This window comes from Pseudonaja textilis, chromosome 14 (assembly GCF_049901715.1).
Source record: "Pseudonaja textilis isolate UNSWEBS1 chromosome 14, rPseTex1.2, whole genome shotgun sequence".
Classification (NCBI taxonomy): Eukaryota; Metazoa; Chordata; class Lepidosauria; order Squamata; family Elapidae; genus Pseudonaja; species Pseudonaja textilis.
The window spans coordinates 1699310-1715130 of NC_142003.1; the positions used below are offsets into that span (position 1 = coordinate 1699310).

Below are 15821 nucleotides of genomic sequence, written 5' to 3' on the forward strand. Positions count from 1 at the left end.
ATGGCAGATGAGATTCTGCCAAAAGGTTGCTACAACTTTAAAAGCACAACTACAATGACGTGGGAAAATACCCGAACAAAGCTGAATACCATACATGTAAGTACCCAAAGAAAACTTAAGAAAACACACACATATATATGTGTGTGTGTGTATGTTATTACATGTATGTCATTCAGCTTTGTTCGGGTATGTATACATACATACATACATACATCTATGGATGGAGGGGCGCGTTTGGCGTCCCGAATGCAAGCCTTGTACGTCTTATTATCAAGTTAATTAAAGCTAGCATCTGACAATGTCACTCGGCTATAGAAAAAGAGATTTAAATGCGACGTCTCCCAGGACTGCATGTCAAGGGCTCCTATTCTTTTTTCCTCCCTCCGCCGCCCCCCCCAACCCTCCGCCCTCTCCCCCCCCCCCGTCTCACTGCGCTGCTGCCTCCAATCCAGCTTTACAAGAAGAACCACGAAAATCGGTTGGCTTGAAAGCCGCTGTTTCTATTGGCATGGAAGCAATTATGAAAAATTTTGATGTCGAGGGAAAAAGAAAGAAAGAAAAAAAAAACCATCACATTAAAAAAAATTAAGGGAGAAAAGAATAAAAACCATTTATTTGTGCGCGCCTGGCTTTTTTCTTTCTTTCTTTTTCTTTTTTCTGTTTGAAGATGGAGTGGCGGTATGAAAAGATATCAAGAAAGAGTGGGATCAAAGGGTGCCCCCCCTTTCTCTCTCTCTCTTTCTCTCCCCCTCCCCGAAAGATTCTTCTCAAGCATTTTAAGAGATTATTATTATTATCGCCTTTGTCATTATTATTTGAACTTCAACAAGAAGCCAGGAAAGAAAAGAGAAGGAAAAAGATTCATATGTGTGTGTGTGTGTGTGTGTGTGTGAGAGAGAGAGAGAGAGAGAGAGAGAGAGAGAGAGAGTATGTGCGTGAGTATATGAGAAAGAGTTTGTGTGTGTGTGTGTGAGAGAGAGAGAGAGAGAGAAAGAGAGTATACACACACATACACACACACACATATACACACACACACATATATATATATATATATAATTGCAAAGTTGATTTTGAAATGTGTCCATTGAAATGCACGGAGCTGGTTGCTACGTGGACTTGCTCTCGAGGTCAAGTGACGGACGGATTGTATGCTTCTCCATAATAATATTAATTAAACAATTTGCATGCTAATAAGGTAACAATTATCAGGGCTTCTGTTGAAAGATTCAGGTTATTACAACACGCCAGCCTGGGGCCAAAGGTCAGAGAGTGAGAGGCGAGAGAAATTTCAACTCAAATTAACATTCTGTCAGCTCCAGAAAATGGGATAAATAAAGTCGAATTAATTCATTATAATAAAAGAGAGGCAGAAGCGAGCAAGAGGGAGGGGGGAAGAGGGGAGGGGGAAAACCCACCCCTCTTTTATTCGTGGGCAGGATTGATTACCGCTTTGTATTCAAACCCACGTTCCTTTGGCATTCCTCGTCCTGAAATCCGACAGAAAACGAAGGTTTTATTGCTACAGGCGAAAACTTGCTTCAGTGGCTACAGTTTACATTTAGTATTTATAGAGAAAGAAATTAAATTATGTTGAAAAGGGGAACCCTTGGCCTCTCACCCCGGAATTAGTAACCACCTATCTTTTTCCTCCCCTCCCTTGAGGTGGGGAAGGGGCGGGGCTGCGGGAAAGTGCCGGCCCCTAAATTGCTTTATTTATTTTATTTTATTTTATTTTATTTATTATTTTATTATTTTATTTTATTTTATTTTATTTTATTATTTTATTTTATTATTTTATTTTATTTTATTTTATTTTATTTTTATTTTATTTTATTTTATTTTATTTTATTTTATTTTATTTTATTTTATTTTATTTTATTTTATTTTATTTTATTTTATTTTATTTTATTTTATTTTATTTTATTTTATTTTATTTTATTTTATTTTATTTTATTTTATTTTATTTTATTTTATTTTTATTTTATTATTTTATTTTTATTTTATTTTATTTTATTTTACTTTATTTTATTATTTTATTTTATTTATTAAGCTTTCAATTAGGGCCGAAAAGGAAGAGAGAAAACCTCCAGCTCCTCGTGGAATATTCAGTGGCACAGGGAATCCAAGGACAATTCGGATTAGGCTTTTCGTTCGTTTAGCTCCTTAATCCGAATTGAAATCTGATCCGCGCAACCGCTCCAATACCTCTCTTTTGACCCTGAGTGCGCTATCCACCTGGATTCATGACATTTGGGGCAAAGAGTCCCGTAAAAATACGTTTCCCTAGTGGTGGTTCGGGTTGTCTTTGAAAATTTCGCAAATGCCATCGGGATCTGAAGTTTGAAAAGAGACAGGAAGTTTTGAAAAATAAATAAAAAGGGACGGGTGCCTTGTCTTCAGATTTTCCTCTTCTTGCTATTTTAAAAGAAAGCCTCCCTTAGAAAGCAGATATAGTCTTGTTATTATTAACCTGAAAAAGGCCCAGACAGGTTAGAGGGTTTGGGATTATCCCTGGAGAAGAGACGCGCGTTTTAGGCACAATTTGCACCTCTCCATTTCTAGCTTTTTTGGCTAAGGAAAAGCACCAGATTTTGGACGCGGCCGCTTTTGAAAGAAGGACGGCAGATCCTAAACTTAGCCGGAGAGGGTGAGGCGCATCCGGCGGGCTTCACCTCGAGAAAGACCCCACAGAAGATAGGAGGAGGCAACAACTAAACTCTGGACGGCTGAGGTTGGCGAGCCCAAACTGCGCCGCGCGCGCAGTTTATTGGGGAGGGAGAAGGGAGCCTCGTTTCCTCTGTTTGTGGGGGAATTGAGGTGCGGGGAGAGTTGCTTTTTACTCCGGGGGTGGGTGGGTGGGGGGTGGGTGAGAAGCGGCTCTTTTGCACGCGGCCGACTGGCGAGTAAGTCCTGCTGGCCTCGGGGGCGAGGAAAGGAAAAGGCCAGCCGCCTTTCCCTTGTTCTCTCCAGAACAGCTTCGCAGAGCTTCTGGCCAGACGTCCGTCTCGAAGGGCAGGACCCTTCGGCTTGCAGGGCTTGGGGTGTGTGTGTGTGTGTGTGTGTGTGTGTGTGTGTGTGTGTGTGTGTGTGTGTGTGTGTGTGTGTGTGTGTGTGTGAAAGGGGGAGACCTCATCCGCTGGCATTCCTCTTGTGGGCAACCGGCGCCCCGGGAAGAAGGACGGCTAAACTTTTTACGCACGGAGTTACCTGGATCAGCAACCGGAGACCACTCGCCCTGGTTGGCGCAGGAAGACTTGGGGAGTAGGGGACCCCGAAGAAGCTGCCCTCCCTGGAGTCGAGGCCGAAGCTCCCCCCAGCAGAAGCGGCGCCTTCGGAGTCGCCCTGGATAGGCTATGGGTTCGATTCTCAGGCCGGCCACCAACGGTACCCAAAGCAGAGGGACCCAAAGCGCCCAGGGGAAGGGGTTCCCCGTAAACTTTCCCCACTCCCCCAAGCCTCGGGCTTGTAAGGTAGCGCTTCCTCACCAGGAAGGGGCCCGCGGGCAGATCTGGGCCGCCAGGGCGCTTCAGCGTTTGCAGGAGCCTCTGGCTGGCTCCAGACTGACCCGGCTACACTGGCCATCCTCTGACTTGTGGGACAGGGGTCAGGTTTCCGTAGGACTGGTTCTCCCCAAGGAAGCCCCCGCCGCCCGCCCCCCCCCGGCTCTGCCTTAGCCCCGGTCTTCTTCGGCCTCCCCCGGCGAGCCTTCCTCCCGCAGGGCCTGGGATCCGGCCGGCTTCCTTTTCCTCCGAGACACCTGAAAAGGGTTTTTTTCCCTTTCTTTCTTGCGGGATCTTTCTTTCGGCCCAGGGAATTTAGCTTGGCTGCTGGGCCTTGTTGAGTTCAGACATACCTGCCTGGTGTCAGATTATTATCCTCTGGGTAAAATGTGCGTGTGTCATGGGGACGCTTTAGAGAGGGTTTGCGCGGCTTTGACTGCGGAGCAGAACCTTAGGATACGCGCGGGTCTTTCTGTGTGCATCTCTATAACTATATTTCTCTCTCTCTCTCACACACACACACACATACACAGACACACACACACACAAAGAGAGAGAGAGAGAGAGAGAAATACGAGGCAGGCTCTTTTGCCAAACCGCCCGTTTGTTTCTTAATTAGGCACCCTCTGGCCCATTCATAATTCAGTACGTGTGTGATTTTATTTTCTCCAGAGATGCGTGGGGGAGAAACCTTTAATTATTATTTTGATTGATACGATCCGATGGCGCTGATATTATATATATATATATATATATATAATATGATATATTATTTTATATATAATATATATATACAGAGAAAGAGAGAGAGAGAGAGAGAGAGAGAGAGGCACCCCCTCGCTATGCGCACCCCTTCTTTCTGCTCCAGCTGCCCCGCATTTTTGTAGTTTTTCCAGTTCGCACCCCTTCTCCTTCCTCTTCCTCTTCGTTGAGAGAGAGAGGAGGGGTGGGGGAAGAGAGAGAGAGAGAGAGAGAGAAGCCCGAGAGGAGATGAAAAGGCTTGTAGTTTTAAATTCATCGTGACAGGCCTGGAAAGAAGGGATGATGAATCTCCTATTATTGGATCAGTCTATTTGCCGCTCAACGTCTCTCTGTAATTGGAGCAACAGCACTTTAAAAGGTTCAGAAGAATGGGAACGTTTTCTGGGGGAGACGAGGAAGAAGACGGCGAGGGGGAGGAGAGGGAAGGGGGGGCAGGAGGAGGAGAGGGAGGAGGAGAGCGGCCCTCCTTCCACCACGCAGGGAAATCTATTAGTGATTTGGGGGGCGCGTGGGTGGGGGGACCGCCAGGAACGCGGGAGGCTGCGGGAGGGTGTCGGAGGTTCCCCTTTCTCAGCCTCTGAAGTTCTTCTCGGATCTTCTCTGGGCGCCCCCCCCCTTTTCTCCTCCGGCTTGGCCCGGGCTGTCCCCTCCCTCCCTCCCTCCCCCTCTCTATCAAAGAGAGACGCCCCCCTCCCTCCCCGCCGTCCCCTCCCCGGCTTCTCCTTGTCTTGTTGTGACAGTTGTGATATTGTTTATTGAGGGTGGATGTCAGGTATAATTAGCAATCGATATGGAAAACGGTCGGCTCCCCCCCGCCCGCCCTTCGCCCGCTCAACACCGACCCCCCCGCCCTCCCGGCCCGCCTCTGACGTCATCCCCGATGCCCGCTTCTTATTGGTCCCAAATTCCCCGGGCCTGAGCCTAATGATGAGGAAGCCTGCCGGTGCTAAAGTTAAAACGCCCGGGCGGCCCGGCTTGCGCCACCGCCTCGCCGCCGCCACCCCCGCGCTCCTCCGGCGGCGGTCGGCAGCAGCTGCGCTGAGCGCCCGCGGGGCCCCGCTCCAGCATGGACAGCCGCCTCCTCGAGCACCCCCATGCCCAGTTTGGCGGCATGGTGGGCTTCCCCTACCCCATCGGGCCCCCCCACGTCTACGAGCTGGCCGGCCACCAGCTCCAGGCCGCCGCCGCCGCCGCCGCCGCCGCCTCGGTGCCCTTCTCCATCGACGGATTACTCAACGGCTCCTGCGCCGCCGCCGCCGCCGCCGCTGCCGCTGCCGCCGCCGCCGCCGCCTCGGCGGTCAACCCCAACCCGCTCCTCCCCTCCGGCTGCGGCGTCAACGGGGAGGCTCAGCCCTTCAAGCTGGCCGGTAAGCCGGGCCGCCGCCTCGCTTGCCGCCTCCCTGGCCTAGGTCGAAGCCGAGGGATGGCCGGGGGGGGGGGGTACACAAGCTTTGCAACCTGGGGAGGAGGAAGAGGACGGAGGCAACGGGGTGGAGGGTGCACTTGACAGCTGCTTTTGAGGAGCGGGGGGGTGTTTGGGGGTCTACGGTCCACTAACCCGGGATTGCAGCCCTCGGCTTGTCTGAACGGGAACTGGGGAGGGGGTTTGGAGAGCGGCCTTTGTTGGCCGGGCTTTGCAGTCCGGCCTCCCCCCTCCACACACACACATCCTACACCCCCCCACACACACACCCCGACCGGCATTCGGGCTTCTTCGGGGCAGAAACGCTCCCTCTGAGAAAGCCTGGAAGTTGGGCCGGGCAGGGAAAGGGGTCCTTGGGGAGGATGGGGGGTCGGGGGGGAGGAATAAGGAAGGTCCTCTCCACCTGGTCCAGGCAAGGTCGCTCCTGCCAGAGTCCCACGGAATCTCTTTTCGCCGGAATCTCTTCGGGTGGGGGGGAGAAGCTGGGAGATTCACCATCCCTGAGCATCTTTGAAGTGTGTCTGGTGGGTTTGGAGTGGGGGGGGTGTGTGTAACGGCAGGAGATGCGTTGAGGGAGCCTTGCTAACACAACAACGACTTCAAAGGTGTGTGTGTGGGGGGCGTTTGTTTGGAGACCCACCACGCAGGAGGAAAGAACAGAGGCAGGGATTCTGGTTCCCACGCGACCCCTCAACCGAGTCCTGGGATCCTGGGGGGGGGTGGGGGAGGCTCCCTCTCTAAACAGACAACTGTGTGTGGGGGCAATGGCGACGAGGCCTTTGGAAGTGGGAAATCTTTATAGAGACACCCCCCGCCCACCCAAAGCCTCTGCGAGAAAAGGTTTTTGCAGAGGAATTATTATATGATTAAAGATTTAATCTTCAATTCGATTCACAGTCTGGGACCGGTAAAAACTTAACAAGTCCTAACCAAGGGGACCTAAGAGCTATTAAGGTTGTTGTTGTTGTTGTTGTTGTTGTTATTATTATTATTATTATTATTATTATTATTATTATTATTATTATTGGTTAATCTTCGATTCAGAGTCTGGGACTGGTAGGACATACTAGTTCAACTCCTAACAAGGAGCTGTTATAATAAACTCTGAGTATAGCTAGTTCCAAGTAAGGTGTCCTCCAATAATAATAATAATAATAATAATAATAACAACAACAACAACAACAACAATAATAATCACAGTCAGCCAGATGTTCAGGCTGGATTTGGCATTTTTGTCTACCCGTCTAGTCCTTTCCATTCCAAGGAGTTGGGATAGGAAGATCTGGATGTTTGATGGGGCTACAGATATCATGGCAGGATCTGGCATTTTTGCCCACTTATGATTAATTATTACTATTCTCTGACAAACGGGCATCGGTGGAGCTATCTGAAGTTCAGGAATCTTAAATCTGGCTGCCTTAGTGCCTTCATTTCTTTGTTTTTTTCGAGCCTGCAATCCTGCCCAGAAAATATCCTTTTGACGCCAGACTTCTTCAGATTCCACCCCCCCCCCAAAAAAAATCTATTGTTAAACTTCGATTTAGGCAAAGGCGCTTTCTTGAACTTTATTTGGGGAGGGGGGAGAGGGGGAAAAGGGCGAGGCAAAGAGGCACGTGCCAATTTAAACACGCGCGTCCGAGACCCCCTCCCCAATAAACTCAGCTTTCAAGTGAGGGCTAAACTCTAAGGAGAGAAAATAAAAAACAAAAAAACGAAAAACGCCAGAGCGAAATCCCTTTTAGAAATTCCCCGTTATTCCCATTCCCCCTCAACCTTCCACTTCTTCGAATAATGTATTTTTAAACAGCCGCTTTGGTTTCCAAAGAAGGGCGCTTTTCGGAGCAAAAGGTGTAAGCCGCCTTGGGTCGTCCTGGGCGAATAGGCGGCAATATAAATGTTCTAAAATAAAATGAATAAAACGGGGGAAAAGGTGTAGATGTGGGGCAGATGAGGGTTGCACCAGGCTTGGGGTCTAAAAAAAAATTCTCTCCGTTTCCCCCACGACTGGACGTTTTGAAGATAGTCTTGCCTGGAAACGCTTCTAAGGAGATTCCTATCGGGGTGCGTGTGTGTGTGTGTGAGTGTGTGTGTTTTTTTTGTGGGGGGGGACGGGTTCAGCTTCGTTTCCTTTAGCTCCCTTTCTGCTTTCCCTCCCCAGACTCGGTGGATCCGGACAAGGAAAGTCCCGGGTGCAAGAGACGAAGGACCCGGACGAATTTCACGGGTTGGCAGCTGGAGGAGCTGGAGAAAGCCTTTAACGAAAGCCATTATCCCGACGTCTTTATGCGGGAAGCCCTGGCCTTGCGGCTGGATCTGGTGGAGTCGCGAGTGCAGGTAAACGGGGGGGGGGGTGCCGCTTGCCCCTTCCTAGCTGCCCAGGGCTGGGACCTAAGCAGGCCTGCCTCTCCTCCGTCTTGGGCCACAGGCCCTAGCCGAGGCGGAGAAGCTGCGGTCGCTCATCCGTTTCTCCGGCTCCGCATTCCCTTCTCAAGGCCTGCGCAATTGCGCCGTCCGAGCTTCTTCCTTCAGGGAGGGGGCAAATTTGCAATTGTTGGGGTTATTTTTTTCCTCTTCTTTCCTCTCCTCCTCCCCCCCTCTGAAAAAAGACAGCCACTATTTGCATCAAACGAATCGAATCGTCTTTAAATTTTTGGTCCTATATGATCAACGTGGCGTTTTGCGTTTGTGGGGGAGTAGGGGCGCGATCGGATGGGATGGGGGCTGCAAGAATGTCGTGGTAAATCCTGGAATGCTTTTAAATCCTACCCTCCCTGTGACTTCATTCCATCCCTCGGCCCTTTCTCCCTACTTATCCACCCACCCGCAAACGCGCCTGCTTTTAATACTCCACCCCACTCGAGCTTCAAAGGGGCCAATTAATTGGGTTCAAGAACCCAAGGTTTGAATTTGGAAGGCTGGAGGAGGGAGGGGTGAGCTCTCTCAGCTTGGCAAAGCCCCTCCATGATCTCTCCCCCCCCCAAAAAAGCACCCCCAAAGCTAAGATCCCCCAAAGGCCCCTTGGAATGAAATTCCAAGCCTACAATCAGGAAGATATCTCTATCGAGGCGATGTCGCCCTGAAATGCCTCTCAGGCGCCTTTGGAAGATGCATAAAAATAACATTCCAAAAGGCAACGAAACATTTCCCGGTGCTTTGCCTTCTCCCACGAGTAGAGGTTCCGATTAATCTAAGCACAGGCCTGGTCTAAAAAGTGTATTTACAAAATCCTCCCTCCCTCCCTGCCTCCTTTTGACCTCTCCTATTTCGAAATCCTTTTATCCAATCTGTTCAAGGGTTTTGACTGAAGTCAAGAACCTTGATTTCCCCTCTAATACGATAATTAGTAATTCTGCCTGACAAGGGCTGGAGGAAGCTACCACCGAGGCAAGTTAAAAAAAACAAAACAGGAAAATAACAGGAATGGCGATCAGCTCCCAGCCCAGCCGATTTTACCTTGGGGACGGCTAACAAAAAAAGAAATAAAACGCAATCTGAAATAAAACCGGCTATTCAAGAAACCCTCTCGCCCTTTTCCTTAAAACAAATAATAAAATAAGGCAACAACGGTCGTAATTCTCCCGTTTAAATCGCCGTTTGGTTTGGAAAACTGATCGTTTAAATGAACGAGTCTTAAATTGTTCTTTTCCCCCCTCAACGTGCTTATTTAATTTTTTTTAAAGTTTTCTCCGTTGAGGTTTGCAATAGGAATGAGCGACGGAAAGACCGATTAGGAGGGTTGTTTTTATTGTGGTTACCATTTAGAAAAAAATAATATGATTTTTTAAAAAACCGCGGACATTTTTCAGAGGAGATTATTCCATTGAAGAGCTAATGTCAAATCATGGATGACCCAAACCTCCCTTCTGAGATCCGTTTTTCTCCCCCCCCCACAATTTCCCCCCTCAAAGATAGCTGGTTACTCCCCGTCGCCCCCAACCCCCAGGCTACAAATTGTGTTGTCTCCGCGTTTTCACTCCCATCTCATTAAGGTTTAAAATTGGGATTAAAATTGTGGGAAAGGGCTAAATATGGCCAGCTCCTTCGGGAGGTTGGCTTTTGTTTTTTTTTCGAGGTGGGGCCGTTAAGCCTTGATCTTCGAAGGGGGTCAGAGTTTTTCTTTCCCCAATTCCACCCCCCCCAAAAGAAAATCCTAGCCAGGAGGCGACAGAGGCGGCGGCGGCCTTGGAGCTGCAGAGAAATTCAATTCCCGCTGCGAAACCCCAGCGAGATACGCTCCTACCGAGGTAGACCGATTCTCCTCCAAGGTTCCCTAAATTTGTCAAGTGTTAGAGACCCTCAAACTCTCGGTCCTTTGTGGTGAAACCCGCCCCGACCCCCACCCTTCTCCGCTATCCGCTCCGCAAGGGAGGTGGTGGGTTGCGTGCGGATGTTTCTTACTACAAAGTTCTCCACTCCTGATTTCTTCCCATCCCTTCCGCGCAATTCCTGCCTCTCACCCTCTTGTGGCAGCGATCTTTCATTTAAAAACAAAAAAACCCTAAGATATAAGCCCCCCCCCGCCCCTCCCAAGCCGTTGTAGAAACAGAGAACGCGTAGGATCGCTCCTCAGGCCCAAACCCTTCTTTGGGGGAATGGCAAAGAACGGACGCTGGGGCAAAGGATGCGGCGTGGGCTGTATGCAAGCAGTCGTGGGGGGTGGGGGTGCGTGGAGAAGCAGAAACCCTGTTCCCCAAAACTCCCTTCATACCCCCTCGTGGACTGGGAAGAAAGGACCAGGGGAGCGGAGGGGCAAAAAGCCCCCTTGATATTTTGAGCCGAATCTCCTGGCTTTCTTTCCTTACGCTTGTCAACTCCTCGCCTTCCTTCCTCAGCCTTTGCGAACTTTTCTGCCTGGGGTAGAACCTCCCCCGGTCTCTAAAAAAGCAAAAAAAAAACCAAAACAAACCCCAACAACCTAAGACCCCCCTTTTCCCTGCTTTCTTCTAAATATCCGTCAAAAGGCGGCGCGCAAACCGCCACATACTCCGAGGACTAATTCTCTGTTTTTTAGCGGTTCGCCTGCTTCCTCCGTTACTGCCCAGCCCCACGCGCGGAGGGCCCGACCTGGGTGTCTCTCCCCCCACCCCCAACCCGGCCTCCAGGTGCGGGGCGGGGAGAGGGACCCCGGCGCTTAACGGCTTCTCCTTCTCCTCCTTCTCCGGTGTGTAGGTCTGGTTCCAAAACCGCCGGGCCAAGTGGCGCAAGAAAGAAAACACTAAAAAGGGTCCCGGCCGGCCGGCCCACAACTCGCACCCCACCACCTGCAGCGGGGAGCCCATGGATCCGGAGGAGATCGCGCGCAAGGAGCTGGAGAAGATGGAGAAGAAGAAGCGCAAGCACGAGAAGAAGCTGCTGAAAGGCCAGGCCCGCGGCCTCCACTCGCCCAGCGGCCTCTCGGTCAACAGCAGCACGCAGAGCTCCGACAGCGACGGCGGGGGAGGCGGCGGCAGCGGCGGGGGCGGCGGCGGGGGGGGCGGCCTCTCCCCGGACCCGCCCGACAGCTGCAAGACGCCCTCGAGCAGCGGCCACCATCACCACCACCACGCGCCCTTGCCCGGCGGGTGCGACCCGGCCGCCGCCTCGGCTTTCTACCCGGGCCGCTGCGCCGCCAAGGACCACCCGGGGGGCCCGTCGGGATCGGAGTGCGCGGGGGGCCCCCCTGCCCTGCCCGGCGGCTACCCCAAGCTCAACCCCTTCAGCGTGGAGAGCCTTTTGTCGGACTCCCCGCCTCGGCGGAAAGCGGCGCTGGACTTCTCGCCGGCCCTGGCTCCGTGCGCCCCTGCGGCGCGCACCCTGATCGGCAAGGGCCACTTCTTGCTCTACCCCATCACGCAACCGCTGGGCTTCATCGTGCCCCAGGCCGCCCTGAAGAGCAACCCGGCCCAGGAGGCTCCCCAGCGGGGCTCCCCGCTCCCCGCCGCCAACCCCAGCCCGGACCCCGCGCCCCCCAAGAGTAGCAGCACGGCCGCCATCTCCACGCCGGGCACCGACGGCGGCGGCGCCTCCTCCTCCTCCTCCCTGCCCAGGAAGGTCCTGGCCTCGCCGCTGGCCGCCCCCTGCTCCTCCTCGGCCGCCTCCCCCGCGCCCTACGGCGGAGACTCGGCTTCCCAGGGGGAGGGCAGCGGCGGCTCCTCGTCGCCCCCCAAGTCGCCCCCCAAGGAGGCCGCCCACGCCGCCAAAGGCAACCCGGATTGCCGCACGACGGAGCGAGACTGTGCGACGGAGACCAACAGTTTAGACTGTGAGGAGGTGGATATGGACTAGGACGGGGGAGCGCGGGGGGGCCGGTTGGGCACCTTTATCTGCTAGATTCCTTGCGGGCGGGGGTGGGGGTGGGGGCGATGGACCAGTCGAAACTTCTCACATTCCCAAAGTTTTTCCTCTTAGATTCAATCCATTTCCACCCCCCTGCCCGCCCCCCCAGTTCACGACCTCTATTTTTCCATTCTTCTTCTCGCCTCCCCCCCCCCAAAAAAAACCTTCCCAGGTTGTAACTTTGCCCTCTTCAAATCAGGTGACCGGTATATTTTTTTAAAGTGGCGGGGGTGGGGGAGAGAGAGAAGGATAATTTTTAAATATAATTTAATTTTATTCTCTTTGGTTTCCTTCCCAAAAGAAGCTCCGAGCGTCAGGGGGTGTCAGGGGGTGTGTGTGCGCGTGGGGAGGGTATTTTTCTTTGGCCCGAAGCTGGACTTGACCTGAATGCAAATTGTTTTGTTTTTGTTTTGCTTTTGTTTAAAAAAAAACAAAAAAAACAACCCCTCAACCAACCAGACACAACAGCGACTCCTCAAACCTTGTAAATTGCAAAAATGTTTAAAGATATTTATATATGTAAAAAAAAAAAAGAGAAAAAAATTACACACTTTTTTTTTTGATAAATAAAAATCTGTTTAAAAATCAGACCTGGCATTTTTCTTCGTCTTCGCTTTAAAAAAAAAAAAGAAAGAAAATAAAAATAAAAATACCCCCCCTTTTTAAAAAGAAACAGCAATAACCTCCTGGTTAAAATGGAGAGGGGTCGTTTTGGATTGGATTTGAAAGAGTAGCTTCAAAAGGAGCGAGGGGTTTGTTTAAATAAATAAAAAACATTATTATTATTATTTTCAAAAAAACTACCTTTTAACGCTTGTTTCTAGCTATGCCCTCCGCGGGTTCATTGCTTAACAAATATATTCCGCCAAGGCCACCGCTTTCCGTATTATTATTTTTTTCCAGGCTCACCGTCACTCCCCCTAACCTCCTTTCTCACCCCCTCCTCCCCCTCCCCGCCCCCACACCCCACCAGCCCCCTCCCCACACGAGGTTAGCAGCTTCAGGCTGTAAGGACCAGGCCAGCTCCTGGTGCGTTTTGATATGAAAGTAATTATTTTCCCGTTGGCGGCTGCGGGGATTCGCTTTTCTCGCCCAAAGGGTTATTATACATTACCGATTTCTAGTGATATGAAATCACATAAACTTCCTACAATAATAGAATTAGCATGAAAGGCTGGGGTGTCAAATTGAAATTGGAAAATAATAGCCTCGGTAGCTGAGGGAGGTGGGCGCGCATATTGGAGCGGAGATGGGAAGACGTGGGCCGGAATTTTCATGAGGGGGCTGGCACCGGCCCCCTCCCGGGCTGAGCTTCCCTCTTTTCTTCTCCCTCCTCCCCCCCTTTGTCAGTCCTCTTGTAGCTAGCTATATTAAGATAGATGTCCAATGATATGTTTCATTGTTCTGTCGCTTATATTGATGTTGTGGCGTTATCAGCCTATTGATCATATGTCGTGCGTAATAGGACAGGCGCCGCAAATGTTCGCCCCCTTTTCTCTCTCTCTCTCTCTCTCTCTCTTTATACAAAAGGCGAACGCATTTGTTCTAATAGGGTTGGGGGTCCTTGGGGAACCTTTGGGGGTTGGAAGACAGCTGCACCAAAGATATATTAGCAAACTTGGCTGGGTCTAAAAATAATAATAATAAGAGTAAACACACACACACACACCCCTCACACAAAAACCTGCCACCGCAGCCTTCAACCCAACAATCTTTTTAAAATCAATCTATCTATCTATCTCTCCCGCCCGTCTCTTGAAATTTGCAGGGTGCTTAAAACTCCAAGCAATTCCCCTGAAATTGTCTTGCCAATTATTAAAACCATTAATTCTGGTGAGTCTGTGCGCAGTGGAATTATGTTTACAGCCTCGTTAAATATCTCTGATCCCTTCTGGTCATCAGGCCTTTATTTGCAAATAAATTGAAAATAATCAGAAGGACTGGAACGGTTTTCTTTCTTTCTTTCTTTCTTTCTTTCTTTCTTTCTTTCTTTCTTTCTTTCTTTCTTTCTTTTCTTTCTTTCTTTCTTTCTCTCTTCGCCCCCCTCCCCGCACCCCGTTTTTTCTGCCCTCTCTGTCGAAGCAAATGAATTTCTAAGCCTGAGTCCCTTTAATAATATTTACATAATTTTCGCTCAGTGACTCTGATATTTGCTCTCTAGGAGACGGGCTTATGGGGGGGTGGGTGGGCAGTGAATAATTAGATCAAAAGCAAGAAAGTTGGAGGGGATGAGAGAGGGAAGGAGCGGGAAGGCGGAAATCCGGGCGAAATGTGGAAAAAAAAACCCAACAAAACCCCTCTTTTGCTTAAAGGGAAATAGAGAAAGGAACAGATGATGGCAAACTCGGAAGGACAACTTCTGCATAAAGTTGCGGAGCGTTAAAAAAAAAAAAAGAAAGAAAGAAGGTAAAAATGGAAGGAACCGCGAAGGAGTTGCTGAAGAGTCGCCCGAGGTCACCCCCAGCCTCAAATCACTCCCGATTCTGTGATAAATTCTTCATTTATTTCTTCCTTCACTTACCCCACGCTAGAGAATGAATCCCGCGCTCTGAGCGCACTGAAAACAAGGGGAGACCCCCCCCTCCACACGCACATCCTTAAGTGTCCCCCCCACAAAAAAACAAAACAATTTGGAACTTCTTCGCCCCACCAATCTGGGTACGGCAGGAGGTGTCTCTCCGTGCCCCCCACCCTACCCCCACAATCTGCCTCCTGTCAAATCAGGTTTTCCTGCCGACCCTCGACCGACCCCTCCTCCTCCTCCTCCTCCTCCCCCTCGCCGTGCCGCGCCCCCCCCTCCCGCCCAATCGTCCAACTGTATTTAAAATGTCATTTAACTTGAGAAAGTGTAGCAGAAAATTGCGCATAAAAATGTTGGTTATTTTATCTAAGGTTTGTCTCGCCGCGATAAATCGGCTCCTTCTTGCAATTTGCGGACTGTTCATTTGGGTGGTGGGAGCCGCGGCCAGGCAGGCAGGCAGGCCGGACGGATTGTGTGTGTGTGTGGGGGGGAAGGCTCCGGGAGGGGGCAGGAAAAAAAAAGCGAGGGGGTGTGTGTGGAACTCATGTATAATGGATCTGCGTTTGAATGTTGGGAGTATCGCTGCTCGCACATTCGTGTCCTTAAGGTGAAATTACTGATTTACTTAAGCAGTTTAGAGGGGGCCTTTTCCCCCCTCCCTCCCCTCCCCTCTCCCCCTCCCCTCTCTTCCCCCTCGGAAAAGAAAAAAAACGAAAAGAAACCCCCAACCCCGGAGCAGGAGCCTGTGTGATTCTAGACAAACTATCAATCGATCTGGTTCCAGGCAGCCTCTAGGAGATGCGTCCGCCATGAATCACACTTTATGAATTCAATTTCTACCAGGAGAAATTTTCAATTTGAACGCCGGATCATTATGGGGGAGTGTAAATTGTTTTTGCTCTATTATGCATCGGACGCTATCATTTTTCTTTCTAATTACGGAGGTGTCAGGTCGGCCTGTCATGCAGGGGCTGATTTTCAATTTAACTGATCATCATACATTCATTTTCCCATTTGATAAATCTGCTATCTAGACTGCTCTCCATGCCTGGAATATTAAGAGAAGGCTGCCGAAAGCCTCTATAATGGGGGGATGTGTATGCGGCAATAAGCGCGGATCAGTCAGCTAATTTAGCACCTCCTGATTTCGCCGTCTCCATCTCTCATTTCCAATTCTCCAAGGAGGGAGAGGGGAGGAAGAAGGGGGCGGGGGCGGGGGGGCGCGGAGGAAGGGCCGCCAAGCCGAAGGCAGCCGAGGCCGCCTTCGCTCCTTCTCCAGCAAGCAGAGGAGGGGAAG

The 15821-nt window shown here is 50.6% G+C and overlaps 1 protein-coding gene across 1 annotated transcript; it reads left to right on the plus strand.

Moving 5' to 3' along the window:
* The first annotated feature begins 5274 nt into the window (after positions 1-5274).
* On the plus strand, positions 5275-11952 carry UNCX (UNC homeobox). Its single transcript, XM_087912744.1, has 3 exons — positions 5275-5632; positions 7847-8022; positions 10858-11952. Exons 1-3 carry the CDS (start codon positions 5332-5334, stop codon positions 11950-11952), a joined length of 1572 nt encoding a protein of 523 aa, XP_087768870.1. The 5' UTR covers positions 5275-5331.
* The last annotated feature ends 3869 nt before the right edge of the window (positions 11953-15821 follow it).